The sequence below is a fragment of the Heptranchias perlo genome, chromosome 3, assembly GCF_035084215.1.
Source record: "Heptranchias perlo isolate sHepPer1 chromosome 3, sHepPer1.hap1, whole genome shotgun sequence".
NCBI lineage: Eukaryota > Metazoa > Chordata > Chondrichthyes > Hexanchiformes > Hexanchidae > Heptranchias > Heptranchias perlo.
In genome coordinates this window covers 118,838,191-118,863,649 of record NC_090327.1, presented here as the reverse complement: position 1 = coordinate 118,863,649, position 25,459 = coordinate 118,838,191, and the positions used below count along the sequence as shown (strand labels likewise).

The following is a 25,459-nucleotide window of genomic DNA, read 5'->3' as shown; positions in this document are numbered from 1 at the left end:
CTGCTGTTTGCGGAAGAGAGTTCCAAACTTCTCCCACCCTTTGCGTGTAGAAGTGTTTCCTAACTTCAATCCTGCAAGTCCTGGCTCTAATTTTTAGGTTATGTCCCCTAGTCCTAGTTATCAAGTGTAGGAGGCCTCCAAAAACAGGTACAAATGCATCAACAGCCAGAAGCAATAATCCAACAACTAACCTGTAAATCCTGCATGATCCCTTTAAATTACTCTGGTGGGGGGTCGGGGGGGGGGGTCCTCCATGCTGTTTCTGACATGTTCAGCGGTGCGTGGTTAAGACAGTGCGTTGGCTGGAGCGTTGAGTTCCAAAATCGCTTCTGCCCCTTTAATTCAGCGTTGCACACTGATCTAATGCATATTCTCCTTACTTTACATGCTGCCGGCATCCGTTATCGGCACCAGCGCAAACACCTTTACCAAGATGGCGCGCGCATTCCAGGTGCCGTTTTGGATCCTTAAGGAGGCTGCGTAGCACCTAAGAAATGGGCGCTACGCGGCCCGATTTATAGCCCTTAAGGTTAGATTAAACTGGCTTGAGAGCTCCCCCAGTGGCTTGTAGGAGAAATGCAGCATTGTGACATAAAGATCAGATGGTTACATATTGGGGTAGATTGGTGGGGGTTCTGGGCTGGTGAGGGCCTACTTTACATCAGCACCGCGACGGCATTTTACCTTGCGGATTCCGGAGGTCCTGATGGCGAACCCGGCGGGAGACACAGAGAAGACGGGAGAGGCCAAAGTAAGTATAAAAATTTTACACGCATGCACGCACACATGCACAGTCTCTGCGTGTAGGTGTCTGTGTGCGGGTGCGTGTGGGCATGTGTGCGTGTCTGTGCATTTGCGCATGTATGCATGTGCGGTGGGTGCACGTGTGCGTGCGCTTGTGTCTTTTTTTTTATTCGTTCATGGGATGTTGGCATCGCTGGCTTTATGATGTGAGGGGTTGCGAATGGAACTGAACACTGTGCAATCATCAGCGAACATCCCCATTTCTGACCTTATGATGGAGAGAAGGTCATTGATGAAGCAGCTGAAGATGGTTGGGCCTAGGACACTGCCGTGAGGAACTCCTGCAGCAATGTCCTGGGGCTGAGATGATTGGCCTCCAACAACCACTACCATCTTCCTTTGTGCTAGGTATGACTGCAGCCACTGGAGAGTTTTCCCCCTGATTCCCATTGACTTCAATTTTACTCGGGCTCCTTGGTGCCACACTCGGTCAAATGCTGCCTTGATGTCAAGGGCAGTCACTCTCCCGTCACCTCTGGAATTCAGCTCTTTTGTCCATGTTTGGACCAAGGCTGTAATGAGGTCTGGAGCCGAATAGTCCTGGCGGAACCCAAACTGAGCATCGGTGAGCAGGTTATTGGTGAGTAAGTGCCGCTTGATAGCACTGTCGACGACACCTTCCATCACTTTGCTGATGATTGAGAGTAGACTGATGGGGCGGTAATTGGCCCGATTGGATTTGTCCTGCTTTTTGTGGACAGGACATACCTGGGCAATTTTCCTCATTGTCGGGTAGATGCCAGTATTGTAGCTATACTGGAACAGCTTGGCTAGAGGCGCAGCTAGTTCTGGAGCACAAGTCTTCAGCACTACAGCCGGGATGTTGTCGGGGCCCATAGCCTTTGCTGTATCCAGTGCACTCAGCCGTTTCTTGATATCACGTGGAGTGAATAGAATTGGCTGTAGACTGGCTTCTGTGATGGTGGGGATATCGGGAGGAGGCCGAGATGGATCATCCACTCGGCACTTCTGGCTGAAGATGGTTGCAAACGCTTCAGCCTTGTCTTTTGCACTCACATGCTGTACTCTGCCATCATTGAGGATGGGGATGTTCACAGAGCCTCCTCCTCCAGAGCTTTGATCTGATCCGTTGGTTGAGGAATCGCTTAGCTCTGTCTATAGCATGTTGCTTCCGCTGTTTAGCATGCATGTAGTCCTGAGTTGTAGCTTCACCAGGTTGGCACCTCATTTTTAGGTACGCCCGGTGATGCTGTTGGCATGCTCTTCTACACTCCTCATTGAACCAGGGTTGATCCCCTGGCTTGTTGGTAATGGTAGAGTGAGGAATATGCTGGGCCATGAGGTTACAGATTGTGCTGGAATACAATTCTGCTGCTGCTGTTGGCCCACAGCGCCTCATGGATGCCCAGTTTTCATCTGCTAGATCTGTTCTGAATCTATCCCATTTAGCACGGTGGTAGTGCCACACAACACGTTGGATGGTGTCCTTAGTGCGAAGACGGGACTTTGTCTCCACAAGGACTGTGCAGTGGTCACTCCCTCCAATACTGTCATGGACAGATGCATCTGCGACAGGTAGATTGGTGAGGACAAGATGAAGTAGGTTTTCTCCTCGTATTGGTTCGCTCACCACCTGCCGCAGGCACATCTCCGTGCGTGTGCGCGTGTGTCTATGTGTATATCTGTGTATCTGTGTGTGTACGTGTGTCAAAGTGTCTGTGTGTGTGTGTGTGTGTCTGTGTGTCTGTGTGTCTCGTGTGTGTGTCTGTTTGTCTGTGTGTGCATCTGTGTGTGTGTGTGGGTCTGTGGGACTCTCTGTGTGTGCGTGTGTGTCTGTGTGTGTGTGTGTGAGTCAGTGTGTGCGTGTGTCTATGGTTCTTTGCGTGTGCATGTGTCTGTGTGTGCGTATGTATGTGTGTGAGTCCATGTGTGTGTGTGTGTGTGTCTGTGTATGCGCGTATTTATGTGTGTGTGCGTGTCTGTGTGTCTGTGTGTGTGCCTGTGTATTTGTGTGTGCATGCATGCATGTCTGTGTGTACATGTGTCTGTGTGTGTGTGCCTGTGTGTCTGTGTGTATATGCATGCATGTCTGTGTGTCTGTGTGTGTGCCTGCATGTGCGTGTGTCTGTGTGTGTGTCTGTGTCTGTGTGTGTGCACATGTCTGTGTGTGTGCCTGTGTGTGCGTGTGTGCCTGTGTGTGCATGTGTCTGTGTATGTGTCTGTGTGTGTGTGTGCATGTCTGTGTGTCTGTGTAACTGTGTGTGTGCGCCTGTGTGTGTGCCTGCATGTCTGTGTATGTGTGTGTCCGAGTGTGTGTGCCTGTGTGTCTCTGTGTGTACGCGTGTCTGTGTGTCTCGTGTGTGTATCTGTTTGTCTGTGTGTGCGTGTGTCAGTGTGCGTGTGTGTCTGTGTGTGTGTCTTTGTGTGCGTGTCTGTGTGTCCATGTGTGTGTCTGTGTCTGTGTGTGTGTGCGTGTGTCTGTGGGACTGTGTGTGTGTGCGTGTGTGTGTGTCTGTGGGTCTGTGCATGTGCGCGTGTCTGTGTATGTGCGTGTGCGCGTGTCTGTGTATGTGCGTGTGTCTGTGTGTGAGTCTGCGTGTATGCGTGCATCTGTGTATCTGTGTGTGTGCCTGTGTGTGCGTATGTCTGTGTGTGTGTCTGTGTGTGTCTGTGTGTGTGTGCCTGTGTATCTGTGTGTGTATGCATGCATGTCTGTGTGTGTACATGTGTTTGTGTGTGTGCCTGTGTGTGTGTCTGTGTGTATATGTGTCTGTGTGTGTGTGTCTGTGTGTGTGTGTCTGTGTGTGTGCCTGTGTGTGTGTGTGCATGCCTGTATGTCTGTGTGCGTGCGTGTGTGTCTGTATGCGTGTGTGTGTGTGTGTCTGTATGCGTGTGTGTGTGTGTGTGTGTCTGTGTATGCGCGTATTTATGTGTGTGTGTGCGTGTCTGTGTGTGTGCCTGTGTATTTGTGTGTGCATGCATGCATGTCTGTTGTGTACATGTGTCTGTGTGTGTGCGTGTGTGCGTGTGTTTGTGTGTGTGCCTGTGTGTCTGTGTGTGTATATGCATGCATGTCTGTGTGTACGTGTGTCTGTGTGTGTGCCTGCGTGTGCGTGTGTCTGTGTGTGTGTGTCTGTGTCTGTGTGTGTGCACATGTCTGTGTGTGTGCCTGTGTGTGCGTGTGTGCCTGTGTGTGCATGTGTCTGTGTATGTGTCTGTGTGTGTGTGCATGTCTGTGTGTCTGTGTAACTGTGTGTGTGCGCCTGTGTGTGTGCCTGCATGTCTGTGTATGTGTGTGTCTGTGTGTGTGTGCCTGTGTGTCTCTGTGTGTACGCGTGTCTGTGTGTCTCGTGTGTGTATCTGTTTGTCTGTGTGTGCGTGTGTCTGTGTGTGTGTGTGTGTCTGTGTGTGTGTCTTTGTGTGTGTCTGTGTGTCCATGTGTGTGTCTGTGTCTGTGTGTGTGTGCGTGTGTCTGTGGGACTGTGTGTGTGTGTGTGCGTGTGTCTGTGGGTCTGTGCGTGTGCGCGTGTCTGTGTATGTGCGTGTGTCTGTGTGTGAGTCTGCGTGTATGCGTGCATCTGTGTATCTGTGTGTGTGACTGTGTGTGCGTATGTCTGTGTGTGTGTCTGTGTGTGTGTGCCTGTGTATCTGTGTGTGTATGCATGCATGTCTGTGTGTGTACGTGTGTTTGTGTGTGTGCCTGTGTGTGTGTCTGTGTGTATATGTGTCTGTGTGTGTGTGTCTGTGTGTGTGTGTCTGTGTGTGTGCCTGTATGTCTGTGCGCGTGCGTGCGTGCGTGTGTGTCTGTATGCGTGTGTGTGTGTGTGTGTGTCTGTGTGTGTGCCCGTGTGTCTGTGTGCATGCGTGCGGTTAGCGAAATGCCCGTGAGTTCAGTAAAAGCAAAACAAACAGTTGTCAGGGGCAACAAATCTATCAAAACTTCCAGTGTTGGTATTTTCACACACATTCCGTTTCTAAACAAGAATTCATCAGTTACCATAATCAATTACCCTGGACACACACAGTCACCCCCCACAAAGTCTTTCTATTTTTATATGGGTACGGTAGCATGGTGGTTATGTTACTGGGCTAGTAATCCAGAGAATGTGAGTTCAAATTCCCCTGTAGCAGTTTGAGAATTTGAATTCAGGTTAATAGTTTTGAAATAAAAAGCTGGCCTCAGTAAAAGTGATCATGAAGCTGTCGGATTGTCGTAAAAATCAAACTGGTTCACTGATGTCCTCCAGGGAAGGTAGTGGCACCAGGATTTGTTGAATGATAAGAGGGATGTGTACGGTTTACAAGCTGCTGAGAAAGTCCCATTCTCCAAAGTTTCAGTTGCACTGAAGCTCTTGTATGAATTGCATTGGTCTCCTGAGATCAGGCACTTAGGAACAGGAGGAGGCCATTCAGCCCATCGAGCCTGTTCCACATTTAAATTAGATCATGGCTGATCTGTGACCTTAACTCCATCGACCCTCCTCAGTTCCATATCCTTTAATACCCTTACCGAACAAAAATCTATCAATTCCAGTTTTGACATTTTCAATTGACTCCCAGCCTCAAGACCTTTTTGGGGGAGAGTTCCAGATTTCCACTACCCTTTGTGTGAAGAAGTGCTTCCTGACATCACTCATGAACGGCCGAGCTCTAATTAAAGGGTACACTCCCTTGTTCTGGATTCCCCACCAGAGGAAATGGTTTCTCTCAATCTACCCAATCAACTCCTTTAATCATCTTAAACACTTCAATCAGATCAGCCCTTAGTCTTCGACACTCAAGGGAAAACAAGGCAAGTCGATCTGACGAATACAAGCCTAGTCTATGCGACTAATACAAGCCTAGTCGATGCGACTAATAAAAGCCCAGTCGATGCGACTAATACAAGCCGAGTCTATGCGACTAATAAAAGCCTAGTCTTTGTGACTAATACAAGCCCAGTCTATGCGACTAATACAAGCCCAGTGTATGCGACTAATACAAGGCCAGTCTATGCGACTAATTCAAGCCCAGGCTATGCGACTAATACAAGCCTAGTGTATGCGACGAATAAAAGCCTAGTCTATGCGACTAATACAAGCCCAGTGTATGCGACTAATACAAGGCCAGTCTATGCGACTAATTCAAGCCCAGGCTATGCGACTAATACAAGCCTAGTCTATGCGACTAATAAAAGCCTAGTCTATGCGACTAACACAAGCCTAGTCTATGCGACTAATACAACCCTAGTGTATACGACTAATAAAAGCATAGTGTATACGACTAATACACGCCTAGTCTATGCGACCAATTAAAGCCCAGTCGATGCGACTAATACAAGCCCAGTGTATGTGAATAACACAAGCCCAGTCTATGCGACTAATATAAGCCCAGTCTATTCGACTAATACAAGCCGAGTGTATGTGACTAATACAAGCCGAGTGTATGCGACTAATAAAAGCCTAGACTATGTGACCAATAAAAGCCTAGTCTATGCAACTAATACAAGCCTAGTGTATGCGACGAATACAAGCCGAGTGTATGCGACTAATACAAGCCGAGTGTATGCGACTAATACAAGCCTAGTGTATGTGACTAATACAAGCCTAGTCCATGCGACTAATACAAGCCGAGTGTATGCGAGTAATACAAGCCCAGTGTATGTGACTAATACAAGCCTAGTCCATGCGACTAATACAAGCCGAGTGTATGCGAGTAATACAAGCCCAGTGTATGTGACTAATACAAGCCTAGTCCATGCGACTAATACAAGCCCAGTGTATGCGACTAATACAAGCCGAGTGTATTTGACTAATACAAGCCTAGTGTATGCAACTAATACAAGCCGAGTGTATTTGACGAATACAAGCCTAGTGTATGTGACTAATACAAGCCTAGTGTATGCGACTAATACAAGCCTAGTCCATGCGACTAATACAAGCCTAGTGTATGCAACTAATACAAGCCGAGTGTATGTGACTAATACAAGCCTAGTCCATGCGACTAATACAAGCCGAGTGTATGCGAGTAATACAAGCCCAGTGTATGTGACTAATACAAGCCTAGTCCATGCGACTAATACAAGCCCAGTGTATGCGACTAATACAAGCCGAGTGTATTTGACTAATACAAGCCTAGTGTATGCAACTAATACAAGCCGAGTGTATTTGACTAATACAAGCCTAGTGTATGTGACTAATACAAGCCTAGTGTATGCGACTAATACAAGCCTAGTCCATGCGACTAATACAAGCCTAGTGTATGCAACTAATACAAGCCGAGTGTATGTGACTAATACAAGCCCAGTCTATGCGACTAATACAAGCCGAGTGTATGTGACAAATACAAGCCTAGTCTATGCTACTAATACAAGCCCAGTGTATGCGACTAATAAAAGCCTAGTCTATGCAACTAATACAAGCCTAGTGTATGCGACTGATACAAGCCTAGTCCATGCGACTAATACAAGCCGAGTGTATGCGACTAATACAAGCCAACTGTATGCGACTAATACAAGCCAAGTGTATGCGAGTAATACAAGGCAAGTCTATGCGAGTAATACAAGGCAAGTCTATGCGAGTAATACAAGCCCAGTGTATGCAACGAATACAAGCCTAGTCGATGCGAGTAAGACAAGGCAAGTCTATGCGAGTAATACAAGCCCAGTGTATGCGACTAATAAAAGCCTAGTCTATGTGACCAATAAAAGCCTAGTCCATGCGACTAATACAAGCCTAGTGTATGCGACTAATACAAGCCGAGTGTATGTGATTAATACAAGCCTAGTGTATGTGACTAATACAAGCCCAGTCTATGCGACTAATACAAGCCGAGTGTATGTGATTAATACAAGCCTAGTCTAAGCGACTAATACAAGCCTAGTGTATGCGACGAATAAAAGCCTAGTCCATGCGACTAATACAAGCCAAGTGAATGCGACTAATAAAGGCCTAGTCCATGCGACTAATACAAGCCTAGTCTATGCGACTAATACAAGCCTAGTCTATGTGACTAATACAAGCCTAGTCCATGCGACAAATACAAGCCAAGTGAATGCGACTAATAAAGGCCTAGTCCATGCGACTAATACAAGCCTAGTGTATGCGACTAATACAAGCCTAGTCCATGCGACTAATACAAGCCTAGTCTATGCGACTAATACAAGCCTAGTCCATGCGACAAATACAAGCCAAGTGAATGCGACTAATAAAGGCCTAGTCCATGCGACTAATACAAGCCTAGTCTATGCGACTAATACAAGCCTATTGTATGCGACTAATACAAGCCTAGTGTATGCGACTAATACAAGCCTAGTGTATGCGACTAATACAAGCCTAGTCTATGCGACTAATACAAGCCTAGTCTATGCGACTAATACAAGCCTAGTCTATGCGACTAATACAAGCCTAGTGTATGCAACTAATACAAGCCGAGTGTATGCGACTAATACAAGCCTAGTGTATGCGACTAATACAAGCCTAGTGTATGCGACTAATACAAGCCTAGTCTATGCGACTAATACAAGCCTAGTGTATGCGACTAATACAAGCCTAGTCTATGCGACTAATACAAGACTAGTGTATGCGACTAATACAAGCCTAGTCCATGCGACTAATACAAGCCGAGTGTATGCGACTAATACAAGCCAACTGTATGCGACTAATACAAGCCAAGTGTATGCGAGTAATACAAGGCAAGTCTATGCGAGTAATACAAGGCAAGTCTATGCGAGTAATACAAGCCCAGTGTATGCAACGAATACAAGCCTAGTCTATGCGAGTAATACAAGGCAAGTCTATGCGAGTAATACAAGGCAAGTCTATGCGAGTAATACAAGCCCAGTGTATGCAACGAATACAAGCCTAGTCTATGCGAGTAATACAAGGCAAGTCTATGCGAGTAATACAAGGCAAGTCTATGCGAGTAATACAAGCCCAGTGTATGCAACGAATACAAGCCTAGTCTATGTGAGTAATACAAGGCAAGTCTATGCGAGTAATACAAGCCCAGTGTATGCGACTAATAAAAGCCTAGTCTATGTGACCAATAAAAGCCTAGTCCATGCGACTAATACAAGCCTAGTGTATGCGACTAATACAAGCCGAGTGTATGTGACAAATACAAGCCTAGTCTATGCTACTAATACAAGCCCAGTGTATGCGACTAATAAAAGCCTAGACGATGTGGCTAATAAAAGCCTAGTCTATGCAACTAATACAAGCCTAGTGTATGCGACTGATACAAGCCTAGTCCATGCGACTAATACAAGCCGAGTGTATGCGACTAATACAAGCCAACTGTATGCGCCTAATACAAGCCAAGTGTATGCGAGTAATACAAGGCAAGTCTATGCGAGTAATACAAGGCAAGTCTATGCGAGTAATACAAGGCAAGTCTATGCAACGAATACAAGCCTAGTCGATGCGAGTAATACAAGGCAAGTCTATGCGAGTAAGACAAGGCAAGTCTATGCGAGTAATACAAGCCCAGTGTATGCGACTAATAAAAGCCTAGTCTATGTGACCAATAAAAGCCTAGTCCTTGAGACTAATACAAGCCTAGTGTATGCGACTAATACAAGCCGAGTGTATGTGATTAATACAAGCCTAGTGTATGTGACTAATACAAGCCCAGTCTATGCGACTAATACAAGCCGAGTGTATGTGATTAATACAAGCCTAGTCTAAGCGACTAATACAAGCCTAGTGTATGCGACGAATAAAAGCCTAGTCCATGCGACTAATACAAGCCAAGTGAATGCGACTAATAAAGGCCTAGTCCATGCGACTAATACAAGCCTAGTCTATGCGACTAATACAAGCCTAGTCTATGTGACTAATACAAGCCTAGTCCATGCGACAAATACAAGCCAAGTGAATGCGACTAATAAAGGCCTAGTCCATGCGACTAATACAAGCCTAGTGTATGCGACTAATACAAGCCTAGTCCATGCGACTAATACAAGCCTAGTCTATGCGACTAATACAAGCCTAGTCCATGCGACAAATACAAGCCAAGTGAATGCGACTAATAAAGGCCTAGTCCATGCGACTAATACAAGCCTAGTCTATGCGACTAATACAAGCCTATTGTATGCGACTAATACAAGCCTAGTGTATGCGACTAATACAAGCCTAGTGTATGCGACTAATACAAGCCTAGTCTATGCGACTAATACAAGCCTAGTCTATGCGACTAATACAAGCCTAGTCTATGCGACTAATACAAGCCTAGTGTATGCAACTAATACAAGCCGAGTGTATGCGACTAATACAAGCCTAGTGTATGCGACTAATACAAGCCTAGTGTATGCGACTAATACAAGCCTAGTCTATGCGACTAATACAAGCCTAGTGTATGCGACTAATACAAGCCTAGTCTATGCGACTAATACAAGACTAGTGTATGCGACTAATACAAGCCTAGTCCATGCGACTAATACAAGCCGAGTGTATGCGACTAATACAAGCCAACTGTATGCGACTAATACAAGCCAAGTGTATGCGAGTAATACAAGGCAAGTCTATGCGAGTAATACAAGGCAAGTCTATGCGAGTAATACAAGCCCAGTGTATGCAACGAATACAAGCCTAGTCTATGCGAGTAATACAAGGCAAGTCTATGCGAGTAATACAAGGCAAGTCTATGCGAGTAATACAAGCCCAGTGTATGCAACGAATACAAGCCTAGTCTATGCGAGTAATACAAGGCAAGTCTATGCGAGTAATACAAGGCAAGTCTATGCGAGTAATACAAGCCCAGTGTATGCAACGAATACAAGCCTAGTCTATGTGAGTAATACAAGGCAAGTCTATGCGAGTAATACAAGCCCAGTGTATGCGACTAATAAAAGCCTAGTCTATGTGACCAATAAAAGCCTAGTCCATGCGACTAATACAAGCCTAGTGTATGCGACTAATACAAGCCGAGTGTATGTGACAAATACAAGCCTAGTCTATGCTACTAATACAAGCCCAGTGTATGCGACTAATAAAAGCCTAGACGATGTGGCTAATAAAAGCCTAGTCTATGCAACTAATACAAGCCTAGTGTATCCGACTGATACAAGCCTAGTCCATGCGACTAATACAAGCCGAGTGTATGCGACTAATACAAGCCAACTGTATGCGCCTAATACAAGCCAAGTGTATGCGAGTAATACAAGGCAAGTCTATGCGAGTAATACAAGGCAAGTCTATGCGAGTAATACAAGGCAAGTCTATGCAACGAATACAAGCCTAGTCGATGCGAGTAATACAAGGCAAGTCTATGCGAGTAAGACAAGGCAAGTCTATGCGAGTAATACAAGCCCAGTGTATGCGACTAATAAAAGCCTAGTCTATGTGACCAATAAAAGCCTAGTCCTTGAGACTAATACAAGCCTAGTGTATGCGACTAATACAAGCCGAGTGTATGTGATTAATACAAGCCTAGTGTATGTGACTAATACAAGCCCAGTCTATGCGACTAATACAAGCCGAGTGTATGTGATTAATACAAGCCTAGTCTAAGCGACTAATACAAGCCTAGTGTATGCGACGAATAAAATCCTAGTCCATGCGACTAATACAAGCCAAGTGAATGCGACTAATAAAGGCCTAGTCCATGCGACTAATACAAGCCTAGTGTATGCGACTAATACAAGCCTAGTCCATGCGACTAATACAAGCCTAGTCTATGCGACTAATACAAGCCTAGTCCATGCGACAAATACAAGCCAAGTGAATGCGACTAATAAAGGCCTAGTCCATGCGACTAATACAAGCCTAGTGTATGCGACTAATACAAGCCTAGTGTATGCGACTAATACAAGCCTAGTGTATGCGACTAATACAAGCCGAGTGTATGTGACTAATATAAGCCCAGTCTATGCGACTAATAAAAGCCTAGTCTATGCGACTAATACAAGCCTAGTGTATGCGACTAATACAAGACGAGTGTATGTGACTAATACAAGCCTAGTCTATGCGACTAATACAAGCCTAGTGTATGCGACTAATACAAGCCTAGTGTATGCGACTAATACAAGCCTAGTGTATGCGACTAATACAAGCCAAGTGAATGCGACTAATAAAGGCCTAGTCCATGCGACTAATACAAGCCTAGTCTATGCGACTAATACAAGCCTAGTCTATGTGACTAATACAAGCCTAGTCCATGCGACAAATACAAGCCAAGTGAATGCGACTAATAAAGGCCTAGTCCATGCGACTAATACAAGCCTAGTGTATGCGACTAATACAAGCCTAGTCCATGCGACTAATACAAGCCTAGTCTATGCGACTAATACAAGCCTAGTCCATGCGACAAATACAAGCCAAGTGAATGCGACTAATAAAGGCCTAGTCCATGCGACTAATACAAGCCTAGTCTATGCGACTAATACAAGCCTATTGTATGCGACTAATACAAGCCTAGTGTATGCGACTAATACAAGCCTAGTCTATGCGACTAATACAAGCCTAGTCTATGCGACTAATACAAGCCTAGTCTATGCGACTAATACAAGCCTAGTGTATGCAACTAATACAAGCCGAGTGTATGCGACTAATACAAGCCTAGTGTATGCGACTAATACAAGCCTAGTGTATGCGACTAATACAAGCCTAGTCTATGCGACTAATACAAGCCTAGTGTATGCGACTAATACAAGCCTAGTCTATGCGACTAATACAAGACTAGTGTATGCGACTAATACAAGCCTAGTCCATGCGACTAATACAAGCCGAGTGTATGCGACTAATACAAGCCAACTGTATGCGACTAATACAAGCCAAGTGTATGCGAGTAATACAAGGCAAGTCTATGCGAGTAATACAAGGCAAGTCTATGCGAGTAATACAAGCCCAGTGTATGCAACGAATACAAGCCTAGTCTATGCGAGTAATACAAGGCAAGTCTATGCGAGTAATACAAGGCAAGTCTATGCGAGTAATACAAGCCCAGTGTATGCAACGAATACAAGCCTAGTCTATGCGAGTAATACAAGGCAAGTCTATGCGAGTAATACAAGGCAAGTCTATGCGAGTAATACAAGCCCAGTGTATGCAACGAATACAAGCCTAGTCTATGTGAGTAATACAAGGCAAGTCTATGCGAGTAATACAAGCCCAGTGTATGCGACTAATAAAAGCCTAGTCTATGTGACCAATAAAAGCCTAGGCCATGCGACTAATACAAGCCTAGTGTATGCGACTAATACAAGCCGAGTGTATGTGACAAATACAAGCCTAGTCTATGCTACTAATACAAGCCCAGTGTATGCGACTAATAAAAGCCTAGACGATGTGGCTAATAAAAGCCTAGTCTATGCAACTAATACAAGCCTAGTGTATGCGACTGATACAAGCCTAGTCCATGCGACTAATACAAGCCGAGTGTATGCGACTGATACAAGCCTAGTCCATGCAACGAATACAAGCCTAGTCTATGTGAGTAATACAAGGCAAGTCTATGCGAGTAATACAAGCCCAGTGTATGCGACTAATAAAAGCCTAGTCTATGTGACCAATAAAAGCCTAGTCCATGCGACTAATACAAGCCTAGTGTATGCGACTAATACAAGCCGAGTGTATGTGACAAATACAAGCCTAGTCTATGCTACTAATACAAGCCCAGTGTATGCGACTAATAAAAGCCTAGACGATGTGGCTAATAAAAGCCTAGTCTATGCAACTAATACAAGCCAACTGTATGCGCCTAATACAAGCCAAGTGTATGCGAGTAATACAAGGCAAGTCTATGCGAGTAATACAAGGCAAGTCTATGCGAGTAATACAAGGCAAGTCTATGCAACGAATACAAGCCTAGTCGATGCGAGTAATACAAGGCAAGTCTATGCGAGTAAGACAAGGCAAGTCTATGCGAGTAATACAAGCCCAGTGTATGCGACTAATAAAAGCCTAGTCTATGTGACCAATAAAAGCCTAGTCCTTGAGACTAATACAAGCCTAGTGTATGCGACTAATACAAGCCGAGTGTATGTGATTAATACAAGCCTAGTGTATGTGACTAATACAAGCCCAGTCTATGCGACTAATACAAGCCGAGTGTATGTGATTAATACAAGCCTAGTCTAAGCGACTAATACAAGCCTAGTGTATGCGACGAATAAAATCCTAGTCCATGCGACTAATACAAGCCAAGTGAATGCGACTAATAAAGGCCTAGTCCATGCGACTAATACAAGCCTAGTGTATGCGACTAATACAAGCCTAGTCCATGCGACTAATACAAGCCTAGTCTATGCGACTAATACAAGCCTAGTCCATGCGACAAATACAAGCCAAGTGAATGCGACTAATAAAGGCCTAGTCCATGCGACTAATACAAGCCTAGTGTATGCGACTAATACAAGCCTAGTGTATGCGACTAATACAAGCCTAGTGTATGCGACTAATACAAGCCGAGTGTATGTGACTAATATAAGCCCAGTCTATGCGACTAATAAAAGCCTAGTCTATGCGACTAATACAAGCCTAGTGTATGCGACTAATACAAGACGAGTGTATGTGACTAATACAAGCCTAGTCTATGCGACTAATACAAGCCTAGTGTATGCGACTAATACAAGCCTAGTGTATGCGACTAATACAAGCCTAGTCTATGCGACTAATACAAGCCTAGTGTATGCGACTAATACAAGCCTAGTCTATGCGACTAATACAAGCCTAGTGTATGCGACTGATACAAGCCTAGTCCATGCGACCAATACAAGCCGAGTGTATGCGACTAATACAAGCCAACAGTATGCGACTAATACAAGCCAAGTGTATGCGAGTAATACAAGGCAAGTCTATGCGAGTAATACAAGGCAAGTCTATGCGAGTAATACAAGCCCAGTGTATGCAACGAATACAAGCCTAGTCTATGCGAGTAATACAAGGCAAGTCTATGCGAGTAATACAAGGCAAGTCTATGCGAGTAATACAAGCCCAGTGTATGCAACGAATACAAGCCTAGTCTATGCGAGTAATACAAGGCAAGTCTATGCGAGTAATACAAGGCAAGTCTATGCGACTAATACAAGCCTAGTCCATGCGACTAATACAAGCCTAGTCTATGCGACTAATAAAAGCCTAGTCTATGTGACTAATACAAGCCTAGTCCATGTGACTAATACAAGGCGAGTGTATGCGACTAATACAAGCCTAGTCTATGCGACTAATACAAGCCTAGTCTATGTGACTAATACAAGCCTAGTCCATGCGACTAATACAAGCCTCGTCCATGCGACTAATAAAAGCCTAGTACATGTGACTAATACAAGCCTAGTCTGTGCGACTAATACAAGCCGAGTGTATGTGACTAATACAAGCCTAGTGTATGTGACTAATACAAGCCTAGTCTATGCGAATAATGCAAGCCTAGTCTATGCAACTAACACAAGCTGAGTCTATGCGACTAATACAACCCTAGTCCATGTGACTAATACAAGCCGAGTGTATGCGACTAATACAAGCCTAGTCTATGCGACTAATACAAGCCTAGTCTGTGCGACTAATACAAGCCGAGTGTATGTGACTAATACAAGCCGAGTGTTTGTGACTAATACAAGCCTAGTCTATGCAAATAATGCAAGCCTAGTCTATGCAACTAACACAAGCTGAGTGTATGCGACTAATACAAGCCTAGTCTATGCGAATAATGCAAGCCTAGTCTATGCAACTAACACAAGCTGAGTCTATGCGACTAATACAAGCCTAGTCCATGTGACTAATACAAGCCGAGTGTATGCGACTAATACAAGCCTAGTCTATGCGACTAATACAAGCCTAGTCTGTGCGACTAATACAAGCCGAGTGTATGTGACTAATACAAGCCGAGTGTTTGTGACTAATACAAGCCTAGTCTATGCAAATAATGCAAGCCTAGTCTATGCAACTAACACAAGCTGAGTGTATGCGACTAATACAAGCCTAGTCCATGCGACTAATACAAGCCTAGCCCATGTGACTAATAAAAGCCTAGTCCAGGTGACTAATACAAGCCTAGTCTATGCGACTAATATAAGCCTAGTCCATGCGACTAATACAAGCCTAGTCCATGCGACTAATACACGCCTAGTGCATGCGACTAATACAAGCCTAGTCCATGCGACTAATACAAGCCTAGAGTATGCGACTAATGGAAGCCGAGTGTACGTGACTAATACAAGCCTAGTCTATGCGACTAATACAAGCCTAGTCGATGTGACTAATACAAGCCTAGTCTATGCGACTAATACAAGCCTAGTCGATGTGACTAATACAAGCCTAGTCCATGCGACTAATACAAGCCTAGTCTATGCGACTAATACAAGCCTAGAGTATGCGACTAATCGAAGCCGAGTGTACGTGACTAATACAAGGCTAGTCTATGCGACTAATACAAGCCTAGTCGATGTGACTAATACAAGCCCAGTGTATGCGACAAATACAAGCCGAGTGTACGCGACTAATACAAGCCTAGTCTATGCGACTAACACAAGCTGAGTGTATGCGACTAATACGAGCCTAGTCTATGCGACTAATACAAGCCTAGTCTATGCGACTAATACAAGCCTAGTCTATGTGACTAATACAAGCCAACTGTATACCACTAATAAAAGCCTAGTCTATGTGACTAATACAAGCCGAGTGTATGTGACTAATACAAGCCTAGTCTATGCGACTAATACAAGCCCAGTGTATGCGTCTAATAAAAGCCTAGTCTATGCGACTAATACAAGCCTAGTCTATGCGACTAATACAAGGCGAGTGTATGTGACTAATACAAGCCGAGTGTATGTGACTAATACAAGCCTAGTCTATGCGACTAATAAAAGCCTAGTTAATGCGACTAATACAAGCCTAGTCCATGCGACAAATACAAGCCTAGTCTGTGCGACTAATACAAGCCGAGTGTATGTGACTAATACAAGCCGAGTGTATGTGACTAATACAAGCCTAGTCTATGCGAATAATACAAGCCCAGTGTATGCGACTAATACACGCCTAGTGTATGCGACTAATACAAGCCTAGTCCATGCGACTAATACAAGCCTAGTGTATGCGACTAATACAAGCCGAGTGTATGCGACTAATACAAGCCTAGTCTATGCGACTAATACAAGCCTAGTGTATGCGACTAATACAAGCCGAGTGTACGCGACTAATACAAGCCTAGTCCATGCGACTAACACAAGCTGAGTGTATGCGACTAATACAAGCCGAGTGTATGCGACTAATACAAGCCTAGTCCATGCGACTAACACAAGCCTAGTCCATGCGACTAATTAAAGCCTAGTCCATGTGACTAATACAAGCCGAGTGTATGTGACTAATACAAGCCTAGTCCATGCGAATAATACAAGCCCAGTTCATGCGACTAATACGCGCCTAGTCTATGTGACTAATACAAGCCCAGTGTATGCGACTAATAAAAGCCTAGTCTATGCGACTAATACAAGCCTAGTCCATGCGACTAATTAAAGCCTAGTCCATGTGACTAATACAAGCCGAGTGTATGTGACTAATACAAGCCTAGTCTATGCGACTAATAAAAGCCTAGTGTATGTGACTAATACAAGCCGAGTGTATGTGACTAATACAAGCCTAGTCTATGCGACTAATACAAGCCTAGTCCATGCGACTAATAAAAGCCTAGTCTGTGCAACTAATACAAGCCCAGTCTATGCGACTAATACAAGCCTAGTCTATGTGACTAATACAAGCCAAGTGTATACCACTAATACAAGCCCAGTGTATGCGACTAATACAAGCCTAGTCTATGTGACTAATACAAGCCCAGTGTATGCGACTAATAAAAGCCTAGTCTATGCGACTAATACAAGCCTAGTCTGTGCGACTAATACAAGCCTAGTCTATGTGACTAATACAAGCCAAGTGTATACCACTAATACAAGCCCAGTGTATGCGACTAATAAAAGCCTAGTCTATGCGACTAATACAAGCCTAGTCTGTGCGACTAATACAAGCCGAGTGTATGTGACTAATACAAGCCGAGTGTTTGTGACTAATACAAGCCTCGTCTATGCGAATAATACAAGCCCAGTGTATGCGACTAATACAAGCCTAGTCCATGCGACTAATACAAGCCTAGAGTACGCGACTAATACAAGCCTAGTCTATGCGACTAATACAAGCCTAGTCTATGTGACTAATACAAGCCCAGTCTATGCGACTAATACAAGCCTAGTCTATGTGACTAATACAAGCCTAGTCCATGCGACTAATAAAAGCCTAGTCTGTGCAACTAATACAAGCCCAGTCTATGCGACTAATACAAGCCTAGTCTATGTGACTAATACAAGCCAAGTGTATACCACTAATACAAGCCCAGTGTATGCGACTAATACAAGCCTAGTCTATGTGACTAATACAAGCCCAGTGTATGCGACTAATAAAAGCCTAGTCTATGCGACTAATACAAGCCTAGTCTGTGCGACTAATACAAGCCTAGTCTATGTGACTAATACAAGCCAAGTGTATACCACTAATACAAGCCCAGTGTATGCGACTAATAAAAGCCTAGTCTATGCGACTAATACAAGCCTAGTCTGTGCGACTAATACAAGCCGAGTGTATGTGACTAATACAAGCCGAGTGTTTGTGACTAATACAAGCCTCGTCTATGCGAATAATACAAGCCCAGTGTATGCGACTAATACAAGCCTAGTCCATGCGACTAATACAAGCCTAGTCTATGCGACTAATACAAGCCTAGTCTATGTGACTAATACAAGCCCAGTCTATGCGACTAATACAAGCCTAGTCTGTGTGACTAATACAAGCCCAGTCTATGCGACTAATACAAGCCTAGTCTATGCGACTAATACAAGCCTAATGTATGCGACTAATACAAGCCTAGTCTATGCGACTAATACAAGCCTAGTCTATGTGACTAATACAAGCCCAGTCTATGCGACTAATACAAGCCTAGTGTATGCGACTAATACAAGCCTAGTCTATGCGAGTAATACAAGGCAAGTCTATGCGAGTAATACAAGCCCAGTGTATGCAACTAATACAAGGCAAGTCTATGCGACTAATACAAGCCTAATGTATGCGACTAATACAAGCCTGGTCTATGTGACTAATACAAGCCTAGTCTATGAGAGTAATACAAGCCGAGTGTATGTGACTAATACAAGCCTAGTGTATGCGACTAATACAAGCCTAGTGTATACGACTAATACAAGCCCAGTGTATACGACTAATACAAGCCTAGTCCATGTGACTAATACAAGCCCAGTGTATACGACTAATACAAGCCCAGTGTATACGACTAATACAAGCCTAGTCTATGTGACTAATACAAGCCTAGTCTATGCGACTAACACAAGCCGAGTGTATGCGACTAAGACAAGCCTAGTGTATGTGACTAATACAAGCCTAGTGTATGTGACTAATACAAGCCAAGTGTATGCGACTAATACAAGCCTAGTCTATGTGACTAATACAAGCCTAGTGTATGTGACTAATACAAGCCAAGTGTATGCGACTAATCCAAGCCTAGTCTGTGCGAGTAATACAAGCCCAGTGTATGCAACTAATACAAAGCAAGTCTATGCGAGTAATACAAGCCCAGTCCATGCGTCTAATACAAGCCTAGTCTGTGCGAGTAATACAAGCCCAGTCTATGCGAGTAATACAAGCCCAGTCTATGCGAGTAATACAAGGCAAGTCTATGCGAGTAATACAAGGCAAGTCTATGCGAGTAATACAAGCCCAGTCTATGCGAGTAATACAAGCCCAGTACTATGCGAGTAATACAAGGCAAGTCTATGCGAATAATACAAGCCCAGTCTATGCGAGTAATACAAGCCCAGTACTATGCGAGTAATACAAGGCAAGTCTATGCGAGTAATACAAGCCCAGTCTATGCGAGTAATACAAGCCCAGTACTATGCGAGTAATACAAGGCAAGTCTATGCGACTAATACAAGCCTAGTCTATGCGACTAATAAAAGCCTAGTCTATGCGACTAATACAAGCCTAGTCTACGTGACTAATACATGTCTGGACTATGTGACTAATACAAGGCAAGTCTATTCATTTCACCTCACGTCAAGGCCTGACTCGGCATCGCTGCAGTCTCTGCCAGATGTTGCAGTTTATCCTTAATCAAGTGCAAATCCCAAACATCAAAACTCTAATCAGAGGCGGGTCCTTGATCCCGACATGAGGATTAACACAAAAAAATTGCAATTAAATCAAAGTCAGAACCTTGTGACATCAACTCCCTTACCTCCCGTTAACATCTGGGCGCACTTGCAAATGCAGTTGTCATGATCCAGGTCTTTGGTGCTGAAATCTGCTCCGTGTAAAACCAAACTGCTCTGCCTCCCCGCAGTGCCACTGTAACCTTTCAGAAAGAGCCTGGGAGGAAACAAAAGCAGAATGTGGAATGAGAGGAGTCTGGATTATAGCGGTGTCAGAGACCCATATAAAATATATCAAACAATGTACTGTCAGAGTGCTGAGAAAGGAAGAAAGAACTTGCGTTTCTATATCACCCCCCATCACCTCATCCCAAAGCGCTTTACAGCCAATGAAGTACTTCTGAAGTGTAGTTATTGTTGTAATGTAGGAAACGCAGCAGCCAATTTGCTCACAGCAAGGTCCCACAAACAGCAATGTGATAATGGCCAGATAATCTGTTTTAGTTATATTGGTTGAGGGATAAATATTGGCCAGGACACCGGGAAGAACTCTGCTGCTCTTCTTTGAAATAGTGCCATGGTTTAACATCTCATCAGAAAGACAGCACCTCTGACAGTGCACTTATTGCACTGGGAGTGTCAGCCTGGATTTTGTCTCTGGAGTGGGGCTTGAAACCTTAACCTTCATAACTCAGAAGGGTAAGAGTGCGACCCACTAAGTCACAGGTGACACCTAAAATTCAGAAATAAAAAGAAACATATTTGTTTGAACCTATTTCTCTATTCATGCTTATTCTATGTGTGCTCCCTGCTTGTTTTCTGTGCAGCTCTACTTTACAAAACCTTTTCTGTAAAAGTAGAACATGGTCCATATCTACAGTTCATGGAGCCCCTCCATACTCAAAGAGAATGGGTCTCTGTATTGGACACAGACTGGTGACTGAGAGAAGGTTTCAGTGAAAGTTTGAGTCTCATTGACACTGAAGTAAACTTTCCCTCCGGACAGAGTTGATAAATGAATCGTTTTTTTGTGCCCATCAGGCACCAACAAGAAAAGAAAAATAACAGACTTGTGTAAACAATGAGAAAATCTGGCAGAGGGAATAACAGACTGTATGGAGATTGAAGTTTAATTAGGAGTGTTTATCATTTTATCCGGGTTAAAAAAAAACACAATTGTTTATTGGCCCACTTGCAAATTTTATTACAAAGCCAAGACTGTGACAAGAACTATTTATCTCCCAATAAATTTGTAGCTAACAATGTGACATAGAATCTTGACAAGTTATCATTTCCATTTTGGAACAGTTCTGTTTCTATTTTGCTCTCTAGCCGCTGGCACTAATTCCGTAGTAATCAGCGGTAATAGTCCATACCAGTGAAAAGGAGAATAAAAGACATATGTGAATATTTGATCATGCAGCATTGTGGGAACAGTTAATTCCCAAGAGGTATGGGCTGTATACTGTGCAGGGCATGACGTGATGCTTCCTCCCTCCCTTGTTCTGCCTTTTCTTTATTAATTCTCGGAATGTGTCACTAGCACGGCCAGCATTTATTGCCCATCCCTAATTGCCCCTTGAGAAGGTGGTGGCGGGAATTCTTCTTGAACCGCTGCAATCCCGTGTTGTACAACTGAGTAGTTTGATCGACCACTTCAGAGGGCAGTTAAAAGTCTACCATGTTGGTGCGTGACAACGACAACAGCAATAGCAGCTCTCCCTAAACCTCTCCGCCTCTCCACCTCTCTCTCCACCTTTAAAACCTGTCTCTTTGACCAAGCTTTCAGTCACCTGTCCTAATATCTCCTCATGTCGCTCGGTGTCAAGTTTTGTTTGACAATCGCTCCTGCAAAGCGCCTTGGGATGTTTTGCTACATTAAAGGTGCTACATCAATGCAAGTTGTTGTTCTTGTTGAAACAGGTGGGTGCTTTGTGCGCCCAGCGGTAGGCCCCTGTGACAGTTCCAGTGATCCGATCCCCGGGGTTAAAGGGGAGGTAAGTCTACCGACCCCATTCTGAAGTCGTTAACTGTCCCGTTAACGTTGATTTGGGTAGGTTAAAGGCGAGAGAGTTCCCAACTCCAACTTCAGTCATTCACCAGCCGAGGGAGAAAAAAATGGATTCAGCCAGGAATCCGATGTTCCTTCTCAACGTTGGTCAAGAATTCTCAAAAAAAAACACAATTGACAGCAGAGACTGAACCCGGTTCAACTGAGGTAGGTGCCAAATTTTTGGCCGGTTTACATCGAGTTATATCGAGTCTGCAGCTCAGAAACAGGCCGTTTGGCTTATCTGGTCCATGCCAGCGTTTATGCTCCACATGAGCCTCCTCCCCCCCAACTTCATCTAACCCCATCAGCACACCCTTCTATTCCTTTCTCCCTCATGTGTTTATCTAGCTTCCCCTTAAATGCATCTATGCTATTCGCCTCAACTACTCTTTGTGATAGCGAGTTCCACATTCTAACCACTCTGGGTAAAGAAGTTTCTTCTGAATTCCCCATTGAATTTATTGGTGACTATTTATATTTATGACCTCAAGTTTTGGTCTCCCTGCCACAAGTGGAAATAGTTCCTCTATGTCTACCCTATCAAATCCTTTCATAATCTTAAAGACCTTTATCAGGTCACCCCTCAGCCTTCTCTTTTCTAGAGAAAAAAGCCCCAACCTGTTCAGCCTTTCCTGATAAGTATAACATCTCAGTTCTGGTATCATCCTTGTGAATCTTTTTTGCACCTTCTCCAGTGCCTCGATATCCTTTTTATAATGTGGAGACAGAACTATGCACAGTACTCCAAGTGTGGTCTAATCAAGTTTCTATACAAGTTTAACATAACTTCTTTGCTTTACAATTCTATCCCTCTAGAAATGAACCCCAGTTTTGCCTTTTTTATTTTTTTATTAACCTGCGTCGCTACTTTTAGTGATTTTGTATATCTGTACCCAGAGATCCCTTTGCTCCTCTATCCCATTTAGACTCTTATTATCCAAGCAGTATGAGGCCTCCTTATTCTTCCTACCAAAATGTACCACCTCACGCTTATCTATATTGAAATTCATTTGCCAATTACATGGCTATTCTGTAAGTTTATTACTGTCTTCCTGTATTATGATGCATTGTTCTTTGGTATTAACTACATCCCCCAATTTGGTGTCGTCTGCAAATTTTCAAATTGTACCTCTGATTCCAGAGTCCAAATGGTTAACATTGATTTGAAGAAACACTGGGGGTGAAATTTGTCTCGGGCGATAGAGAATGGGTTGCCTTGTTTTACTCTCCGCCCCAATTTATTTTCCATTGACTTCACCCGAGACCAACTTCATCCCCATAGTTTCGGCTGCTGGGAGTTTGATAAAACTTTTACCCTGTCTTGTCAAACATTCAGTTCACCTCCAAATGTGATTGCATTGCAGAAATGTCACTCTTTCCATTGCACGTGGGATTGCCAACTCTGGTTGGATATATTCCTAGAGGTTTCATCACATGACATCCTGCCTCCCACTGCCCTGCCCCCACACTCTTGCCATTGGTCACCCAACATGCCCATCCTCACGAGGTATCGCCTTCCCACGGCCAATCAGAAAGCAAACAAACTCTTCATGACTCAATTGGATGATTCTTGACTGTCAGTCAAACAGCCTTTTTTACCCAACTCCAATATTTTTATAACTTGTAAATGAAAGTGTTCGAAGAAAATGGAAAAAAATATACAATTTTGTTTAACGCCCCTATGGTTTTTCTCCTGGGTTTTTGCTCCCAGCAGTGTCCTGGAGATTAATCTTCAATTCCTGGAGACTCCAGGACAATCCTGGAGGGTTGGCAACCCTACATGCATGTCACCCCATCTTTGTGATCACAACGACGGTAAGTAGTTTTGGCTCTTTCCTTTATGAACTATGGAGACTGCGGCCGAGAAATTCGGTCATGCAACGCCCGTTTTTCAGGCGCTAACAGGTCTACTAAGCTCCCAATATGACGAGCAGGGAGCCATATTGGATAAGGTAGATGTGCTGGTGGCAGGAGCGAGCGGCGAGAATGTTTAAAGGCCTGAATAATTTATTCAAATTCGGGACCTGCACGTTTTGCAGGACCCGTTCTCCATTTTCGATCGTCCCAATGCTTCAGTTGACAGGCGCTGAACTTGCTTAGAACCGGCAGGAAGGCCCCGCCCCGTACTTACCTGAACGTGGAGCCAAGAGGAGCAAATGTGCAACGCCCCCTCACCTCCCCGACAGCCACCGTAACCTCCCTAACCAATCACTCACCCCCCCTCCCGGCCCGAACACTCACCCCTCCCTGACCGATCACTCCACCCTTCCCTGACTGATCGCTCACCCGATCTTCATTGAGGCTTCGCTGGCAGCTCTGCGCAGCTCACCATCTCCATGGAAATGAAGCCTGAGGCTTAATATGGGGGGGCTCCTCAGGCCTCACCATTCAGGCGGAGGGATGGAACCCCAATGCCCCCCCCCCACCTTGTGTGCCCAGGAGTAGGAGCGGCCAAATTTCTAGGCCATTATCTCTCGAGGAGAAACTGCAAAGCTCCGTGTTTGTGCAGTTGTTCTCCTGACAGTCTATGAAGACCCCCAATCCACAACCCACACATATACACTTCCAATCTACTTGTGAGGCTTTTGACCACTAGATATCATGGACACATCCCCTCCCACTGGAAGTAAAGCAACTGGAGATTCATACTCGACCAAGGAAAGTGCAGGCACTCTCTCCTCTCCCACTGGCCCACCAGAAAGTGGATCCGATCCCTCATAACAGTCAGAGTCCAGATGCATGACACCCATCGCTAAACAATCAGGAATCAAACGACGCTCATCGCACCACCAGTGTTCTGGTTATTTTAGTTTCTTTCTTTTTAATGTAAACTTTTATTTCCGAGCACAGAAATAACAATCAGGCAGCCTCACAAAGGGATCTGCAGCTTTCCAAAGATTTCAGTGAAATTCTGGCTCAGTTCAGGAAAATCTGAATTTGGTTAGCGTGAATTGTACAAGTCCAAATTCTGCTCATGAGGAAGGATTTCAAGTGACCTTCTGGCATCTCTCCATCTCTCCCGATGGTGGTGAGGGAGTGGCGTCATATAGCATAGGTGCAGGGGTATGGTGGTGTGGTGCTTATGTTACTAGACATCTAATCCAGAGTAATGGTGAGTTCAAATCCCACTATGACACCTGTCTCTAATAGAGGTGGAGAGATTTAGGGATAGAATTCCAGAGCTCAGAGCCTAGATGGCTGAAGGCACAGCCACCAATGGTGGAGCAATTAAAATCAGGGATGTGCAAGAGGCCAGAATTGGAGGAGTGCAGAGATCTTGGAGGGCTGGAGGAGGTTACAGAGATAGGGAGGGGAGAGGCCATGGGGGGATTTGAAAACAAGGACGAGAATTTTAAACATAGGTCGTCGAGCACAGGGGTGATGGGTGAACGGGACTCCGTACTTGCCTCCTGATTGACCGCCTGTCTGGTGAGAGCTGGACAAATGACTCGAGTCTTTTAATTCAATGAGGGAGCACCGACTCCCTGAGGAACATAAAATTGACTGGTGTATTAAAA

General features: G+C 44.4%; 1 protein-coding gene across 10 annotated transcripts in view; it reads right to left on the bottom strand.

Annotated features, from left to right (window-relative positions):
• Positions 1 to 25,459, bottom strand: part of LOC137307128 (angiopoietin-1-like) — a 226,557-nt gene that overhangs the window by 5,660 nt on the left and 195,438 nt on the right. For all 10 annotated transcript variants that reach the window (XM_067976496.1, XM_067976462.1, XM_067976515.1 and 7 more), the window contains one exon: positions 19,975 to 20,105. In XM_067976496.1, coding sequence (XP_067832597.1) covers positions 19,975 to 20,105 — 131 coding nt within the window. The remainder of the gene's footprint in view (positions 1 to 19,974; positions 20,106 to 25,459) is intronic.